At 35.7% G+C, this 8,477-nt stretch overlaps 2 protein-coding genes across 2 annotated transcripts; one reads left to right on the top strand and one right to left on the bottom strand.

Moving 5' to 3' along the window:
* The first annotated feature begins 276 nt into the window (after nucleotides 1–276).
* mss51 (MSS51 mitochondrial translational activator) lies at nucleotides 277–5,575 on the top strand. The gene is made up of 6 exons (XM_051687427.1): nucleotides 277–390; nucleotides 1,081–1,224; nucleotides 1,755–1,879; nucleotides 3,214–3,777; nucleotides 4,068–4,158; nucleotides 5,128–5,575. Exons 1-6 carry the CDS (start codon nucleotides 374–376, stop codon nucleotides 5,324–5,326), a joined length of 1,140 nt encoding a protein of 379 aa, XP_051543387.1. The 5' UTR covers nucleotides 277–373; the 3' UTR covers nucleotides 5,327–5,575.
* A 1,096-nt stretch (nucleotides 5,576–6,671) lies between these two features.
* Nucleotides 6,672–7,511, bottom strand: LOC127434552 (myeloid-associated differentiation marker-like protein 2). Its single transcript, XM_051687362.1, has one exon. The coding sequence runs from the start codon at nucleotides 7,509–7,511 to the stop codon at nucleotides 6,672–6,674; it is 840 nt and encodes a 279-aa protein (XP_051543322.1).
* Between the last annotated feature and the right edge of the window lie 966 nt (nucleotides 7,512–8,477).

The raw sequence follows: 8,477 nt of genomic DNA, 5'->3' as shown, positions 1-8,477 counted from the left end.
TTTCATTTCATGTTAAGGAAACTCATTTTCATGATGTGGAAACAATGTCCATAATTTAATTATGTAAAACCAACAAAAAAATAAATTCAGTGTGTGTGTGTGTGTACATATGTATATATATATATTTATGTTCAATGTCATTCAGAAGATAATGTATTCCATTCTGTGTGGATATTTTAGACACCCCCCAGAATCATCCCACCGAAGACTCGAGAATACACTCGCACGCGCTGCCCACGGATATAAAAACACCCGACACCAGCGTGACAACAGCGGCCAAGAGTTCATGATACGTGACATACAGGAGAAACCCATACATATTCATTTCTTCTTTTTTTTTTTTTTTACTTCTTCATACACTTGCTAATAAACAATGATCGACTCAGAGAGGTAAGAGGACAGACATGCATGCGCTTCTAACTCTTCTTTGCTCCTAAGAAAGTATGTAGCTGTTGCTGTCTGTCAAATCAGATTTCAGTTGCCTTCTCACTTTACATAACGGGTGCATATCAGTGTAAATCAAACTGATAATGCACTTTTGAAAGTTATTAATTATAATGACATGGCTGATGGTAATTAAAAACAAGCTTAATACATTTTAATTTATTTGAATTTTTGGAATGTGTGTTGAATAACAAAAATATGCACTATAAATGATTTAACAAACATGCATTAAATTGTTCGTTTTTCAGTCTTTAATATGATCTCTGTTCTCTTAGTAAAATGTTTTCAGTGCATGCTCCATATGTGGTATTTTGAGAGGTGGGGTGATAAAAATAACAGCAGCTGTGTGTGCTGTGCACAATGTCCCTGTTGGGTTCATTCTGCTGTAAAACTAGCAGGGGATTCTGTGTTCCTGATTAGTAACCAACCCATGTGCTAAACAGTGCAATAATTCAGTTTTGCAATAGTAGCAGATCAAGGTATGGAATGTCACAATTTTCAGTAGCCTGCATATTTTTCAGATCTATATCGTTTATAATGGAGAAAAGCTTGAGTGGATATTTGGGTTGAAAATGTGGTCCTGATCAAATGTTTCCACTTTAACATACCTTCACATACCTCCCTCTCTTTATCCAGTGCTCCAGAGAGTAAGGCTGATAAGCCTCTTAGATTCCACTCAACAAAGGAGATGTTTGAGAAAATGGAAGAGTCGTTCAAAATATGTGCACATTGTGAGAAGCTTCCATCGCAGATCACAGGCACACTGAAGAGATGTGCACGGTAAGAGAGACGGGGAACATTCTGATGGTGTTCAAGGGATAGTTGATTCAATAAATGAAAATTCTGTCATCATTTACTCACTCTCATGTTGTTCTAACCCTGAATGACTTTCTTTCTTCTGTGGAACACAATCTGAGATCTCAGTCACCATTCACTTTCATTGTATGGAAAAAAGATGCAATGAAAGTGAATGGTGACTATGACATTTCCGATTGTGTTCCACAGAAGAAACAAAGTCATATGGGGTTAGAAACCAGTGGCGGATTTAGGCATTGGCGACATGGGCAGTTGCCCAGGGCTGCATCTTGCGGGCGGGGCGGCAAGAGGCACCCACTCAGAAGCGGGTTTCGCCCAGGGTGCCCTACAAGCTAGAACCGCTACTGTTAGAAACAACATGAGGGTGAGTATATGATGACAGGATTTGTACATTTGGGTATCCCTTTAATGTGTTTGGATAGTTTGATCACAGACGAGGCCTAAAGAATATGTCATTCTAAATATTTCTTTCCAACATTTTGTCTCTTCTGTAGTTGTCTGAACGTGTATTACTGCAGTAAGGACTGTCAGAAGAGAGATTGGTCTCAGCATAAACTCTACTGTAACAAACTGCGCATGGCTGCTGTCGACAGACACGTAGAATGGCTCATTTATAAAGGTGAGTATGATGACGATACAGAAGGGACAACTTCACTTCACAGTAACTACATTTTTATCTTTTCTGAAGAAAATGTGGGTGCTTGCCTAAGCGAATAATGTTGGAGTCTTTCTTGGTGGTTGCTAGGGTGTTGTGGGTAGAGTTGCCACCTTCTGTCACTGTAAAATTACAGAAAAATGTATTGCTGGCTATCATATGAGAAATAAAGTATATAACATATAATTCAATCAAACAATAAAATAATTAATGTTAATATTTTTTCCTAATAATAATAATTTAAATAATTTTTAATTTAAATTTATTTTTGCCCTAAACAGTTTTCTTGAGTTTATGGTTCACACTGACGTGTGTGTGTGTGTGTGTGTGTGTGTGTGTGTGTGTGTGTAAAAATTATAAAAAATAAAAAAAACTTTTGCACATTTAAATTGAATAAATGTAGATATAGATTCACTTAAAAAAACATTTTTTTTCAAGATTTGCGTATTTCAATTTCATAAAAAAATTTCCCTCAAATTGAATTGCGTAATCTATAACTAAATTAAATTCAAAAACCTTAGATATTTTAAGCGCTATTAATTTAATTTTGTTAAAGATTACACTATTCAAAATTTTAAACAATTTTTATGTTTTAAAATGATATGTATAAAGTTTAAAAATAAAAACATTTGCACATTTAACTACAATAAAGGTACATAAACATTCACTCAAAAAAACTTTGCATTTCAATTTCATAGCAAATTTATATCAAATTGAATTGAGTAGTCTTTAGATCTTTAGACCTTAGATATTTAACTTTTATTAATTTAATTTAGTTAAAGACTGAACAATTCAATTTGATCGAAATTTGCTAAGAAATTGAAAAGCGTAATCTTTTTTTGAGATATTGTTTAAATAAAATACATTTATTATTGATTTACTATTATTATTATTATTATTACAGTGAATATAACATAACTATAAAGTAGTGATATATTTCTGACATATTTTATTTTGAAAAGCGTCAATCTTAAAAATAGGCTTTAATTAAAAAACTTTCTAGATATGACTTTTTTTTATATATATATATTGTCCATCAGGCAAAAACCGTAAGTCATATCACTTTGAAAGTGTCAGGTGTTTGTTCAAATCCCTATGAAATGTATTCAAAGTAATAGGCCAAGCAACACTACATATTAGACTACTATACTTAACTTTTATCAAATCTAACAAGTGTTATTTCTTGTAGCCTGATACATACTGTACATCAATTTTAATTCCAAAAATAATGTTGATGCAACATCCTTTTAGCACAGCATGGTTGTCAGTTGTTTCATATTCACTGATATATCCAACAGGAGATCTTCCTTTCTCCATGGAGGTGTGGTCTCGCCCTGCTAATAAAGTGAGGTGTTGGGACGACTGGCTGTCTATGCAGGGCGATCTGACACCCCGTCTGGAGCCCATCCTGTCTGGACAAAACATGACAGATCTGTGGACCAATGCCTGCCGACCACGGCCGGAGGAGGCGGAGCTTCGCGAGTCAGTGTGGCGTGTGTGCAGCGAGTTCCTCTCGCGGCCACTTACGATCGGTACGGGGCTGAAGATGTTTAACTTAGATCCGTATTCTCGCCCTCTGACCGTACATCTTGTTGGCACCGGTCACAACGAGACCCTGGGAGCCAGAACGACAGACATGGACGAGCTCAGCCGCATGTTCCCGGGGCACCAGGGTCTGGAGGTGGTGATGGTGGGGCCAGAGGTGGTGAAGGGGCCCATCATGAGGCCCCCGCTGAGGGCTTTTGGACCCCGAGGAAGAGTGTACATCAGTGCTTACAAGGGCCTCTATCATCAGTTCTGGGAGGACGTTGTAGAGAAAGGAGAAGCAGCTAAACCAGATCTCGTGGTTGGATTTCACCCAGGTAGCTAATTCACATGCTTTCATACACGCTTTTGCATGCATACATTGATACTAACAATTTTCAACCACCTGTCAGATAGAGACAATTTTTCACCATCCGATCAATCCTTGAAGAATAAAAAACAAGTCCCTTTTTTTCTTGTTGAACATCTGTTTTACTTGAAAATGCATCACATTATGAAAGTAAAATGGATTGCGAACACCATTTCATGTTGTCTTTAAGCTCTTATATGCTTGTGCGTTTAAGGTGTCATTTATCATGAATTTGTACATTTGTGTATTCATCTGCAGGGTTTGCTGGACAGGAACTGAGTGAGGATTGGTTGCCGACACTTCTGCTGCTTCGAGATTACAACATCCCGACTTTGTTCACCATGATCAAGTATGCAACACAAACATGAACATTTACTCACAGGTCTTATGAAACCTGTCAAGAAAATGACTTCTTCCTATTTTACTCCAAAAAAAAAAAAAAAAAAAAGAAATTTATAATAATAATATATTTATATTTTTATGCATATATATATATATATATATATATATATATATATATATATATATATATATATATATATATATATTTATTTATTTATTTATTTTTTTTTTTTTGGGAGTAAAATAGGAACAAGTCATTGAACAATTGAACAAGTCACACAAAAAAAAAATAAATAAATAAATAAAAAATAATAATTATATATATATATATATATATATATATATATATATATATATATATATATATATATATATATATATATATATATATATTTTTTTTTTTTTTTTTTGCATATAGTAAATGAAGCGTAATTTTAAGGCCATTGAGATTTTTTACATTGTGACAATATTTTAATAACATTTATGCATATTTTAATCCCCAATTCTCATTACTGCAATGTGAAAAAAAACAAATAAAAAAACAAAACAAATATATATATATACATATATATATATATATATATATATATATATATATAAATTATTAAGTATAGTATTTATACATCATAGTAGTATTCCTTTAGTTCTGCCTTTAATTTTCGCTGATTTTAATAATAATAAAAAACTAATTGTACAACAACATCTTTTTTACTGGAGTAAAATGACTGTTACAGTAATGAGAATCATTAAAAAAAAAAAAACAATGGGAACAGTAAAAGTAAAGTGCTTGAACAAGTTACAGTGATGAGAATTGGGGGGTAAAATGTGCTTAAGTGTCCTAAAAATGTCACAGTGCAAAAAAATGTAGGCTTCATTTTCTTTATACAAAATATAATTTCATAATTTGAGGTTTAATAAGACCAGGTTCAACAGGTTTCGACAGAATCACCCAACTCTGATCTATCTGTCTCTACAGTGACGCTGACGTGCAGAGTTCTCTGTGGATGTTTTTAGAGTTGGAGATGAATGTGAAAGACACTGGCTCAAACCCCTTCAGCTCTCTAAAACCTGAACAACTGCCCAAGAGCCCCCACAAAGCGCCCAGTTACGGCAACGCGCACTATATTTCTTTCCACGGCCTGCTTGAGACACAAGAGGAAGAAGAGCAGAAATAATACTGGACATCTGAACACCAACAAATCATGAGCTTGTTTAAAGCTTCGTCCACACTAATACAATTTCCCAACATTTATGCCTCTCGTCCACACAAGCGTTTTGTTGTGTGGATGTTGCCTAAAATAGCTAGTGACTTTAGAAAAGTCTTTGAAGTTGTAGTCATAGTGAAAAGATACATTTGAAGCTTTGTTCATGCAGTGCATGTAATTAACAAGAATTTGGAAAGGTGAATATGATGTGAAATGAAATTGTGGAATTAAAGCATTTTTTACATATTTATTAAATATAGTTTTGTTTTGTCCAGCTGCCTGTAGGCCTATAGACTGATGTCCTAAGCTCCATTTTAACAGTTTGCTTTAATGTGTGAAGTATGTAAAGCCATGCAAATATACTGATAAACCATCATATCGTTGATGGGTAAGTTTAACTCCGCTCAGTATAAAATGATATTACATGCTTATGTTCGTGTTGCATCAAGATACAATTCAGCCATAACTATTTTACTTTTATTTAAAAGTCCATTAAACAAAAACTCTAAACTTTTAATACAATAAAAACTTTTTTTTTTTTTTTTTTAACACTTTACAGTCGTGGCCATAAGTTACATGTTAATTTTAATAATCGCAAAAGCAATACATAGAAAATAAGGATGAATGTTTATTAATTAAAAAAAAAAATGTTTTATTGTCCACTTTTCGAATTCTAAATTTTAATACTAGATAAATATTCAAGTCCTTTTTTTTTAAACTATAAATCTCCACTGTCACTTTCACTTCCACATTCTTCATTTGTTTTTTGGCGATTTGCATTCTTCGTGCACATCGCCACCTACTGGTCGGGGCTGGTCAAAGGTGGAGATTCATAGTAAAAAAAAGGACTTAAACACTGATCTGTTTCTCACCCACACCCATCATATCTCTTCTGAAGTCATGGATTAAACCACTGGAGTCATATGGATTAATTTTATGCTGCCTTTATGTGATACATGGAGATTCAAAGTTTTAGTCACCATTCACTTGCATTGTATGGACCTACAGAGCTGAGATATTCTTCTTAAAATCTTTGTTTGTGTTCTGCTGAAGAAAGAAAGTCTTACACATCTGGGATGGCATGAGGGTGAGTAAATGATGAGAGAATTTTCATTTTTGGGTGAACTATCCCTTTAAGTAAGCACATTACTTGCCAGGTTAGGAAGATGGGTGCCATGACTGATTTAGTGACCTTGTACCTTCTTAGAAACTTTTTTTGAATGCACATTTTTCCATATTGTAGTCAAATCAACCAAATATCTGCCATTAGACTTTGAATTGTGAAAACAAAATCTGTAGGAGTCTGTAGGACACCTCACCTATTTTGATAAAGTACACTCAGAGTCCAAATGAGATCCGCGACGTAGAGTCCCAGGTTTACATACGTCAGGACTGTGACCATGTTCAGGTCATGAAAACTATAATGGGTTTTGGAGTCAGTTGGATTTCCCTCTTTATAGTTTTTATACCCAAAAACTGGCCAGAGAATAGCCATCGAGACGTACAGCACTACAGCGACGATATCGATAACCAGCTCCAACTTATTGAGATCCACACACTTCTGCAGGTGTGTCAGGATTATTGCCACACTTGGAGGGAAACAAACCACATAGACCAGAATGAACCAGATTAAACCGAATGGTCGGAACTGGTTTTCCACACCCTTAAAGTAGCTGTATACGGCAGCAAAACTAAGGCAGGTGACAAACGCCTGGCTGAATCTCAGGATGCCTCGCCCATTGGACAGATAAACTGGTGGACACTTGAGTTTTGACAACACGGCCTCAACCGCATACACTCCAAATGCAAGGAGGGTGGCAATGGCACAAATTATGTCTGCAATGCACGTTGCACACACAAAGGCGGAGCAGTAGATGAGAGACGCGGGGAGCAGCATTAGTGAGGTTAGAGGTGTGAGTCCGCAGGTCAGTTCGTCCCAGCTGTGATGTAACACAAGCAGCTCGATCAGTTTTGAAACAAGGTGCTTTTCGATAAGAAAGACCACCAGTGCCAGAATGAGTCCAAACACACAAATTAACTCACACCAGATCCCGTATAGATTGGACATGGAGCCACGGAACAGCAGGGCCAGTGCGCAGAATATCATCTCCAGGATCTTGAAAACTTCAGAGAGACTGAATCCAAAAAATACCATTCTTCTTTTGGTGGTACTGATTCCAGATGCCAGTAATAATCAAACGTTGCAGAGTTGACTGGTAGTGAGTGTACTGAGTTCATGCATGAGTGATTTAAAGGCTATGAAGTGGACAGTTACTCCAAATATCATGATTTACATTTAATCAACCAATAAAGTCAATACACACACCATAAAGTTATACTGCTGGTAGATTGTATGGGGTCTATTGTAAATGGTCGCAGAAAGCAGGGGAAAAAAACAATGCTAAATAATAAAATGCCACAAATCATACAATCATGCATTGTTAGAACAGCGAAAACAATAGACTTGCCAACTTTTAAAATGGATGAGAAAACACTTCCTGTATGCATTGTTGTTGACATTGCACCTCCAATCAAATTCAAAGGTGTTTTGGCACAATTGATCTGTTCCTTGGTAGAAGCTAGCCAAATTAGGCAGATGCCAACATGGATCAGTTGTGTGGCATGCCCTGACCCTTGAAAACCACGAATAAAACTACACAAGGTAAAAGAAGACACAAACGAGACACAAGTTCACTTAGAACAAGCAGAGAAGCTTAATGTGTAAGTTTTAGTTTTAAAACAATTTCTCCAATGCCAGCTTAATATGCAGAGACAAAGTGAGCCAATTGTGCGTTCATTTTCTCGTAAAACTGTGAACACTGTGTCTCAGTGGCACTGTACAAATTCCTGAATTTGTGTTGAGTGACCCATCCAGCCAAGGGCGTAGCAGCCGCGGGGGACACATATACTAGATCTGCGTTAAATATGTAAAGCTCTTTTTAATATCAGCTCCTGTTTTTTACCTCTATGTTGGTGTGCAATCGACAAACTGTAGGAAAAAAGATAGATCTGCTGTGTTCTTAAAACACTTATGCATTTTACTGAAGTCAATAGATATGTAGATGCTTTTTTATGCATGAAAACGTACAGATGTTATTGAAACTCAATTATTGTAAGACTA

The sequence above is a fragment of the Myxocyprinus asiaticus genome, chromosome 44 (assembly GCF_019703515.2).
Source record: "Myxocyprinus asiaticus isolate MX2 ecotype Aquarium Trade chromosome 44, UBuf_Myxa_2, whole genome shotgun sequence".
Classification (NCBI taxonomy): Eukaryota; Metazoa; Chordata; class Actinopteri; order Cypriniformes; family Catostomidae; genus Myxocyprinus; species Myxocyprinus asiaticus.
The sequence above is the reverse complement of the archived record's forward strand: the minus strand, read 5'-3'. Positions and strand labels throughout refer to the sequence as shown.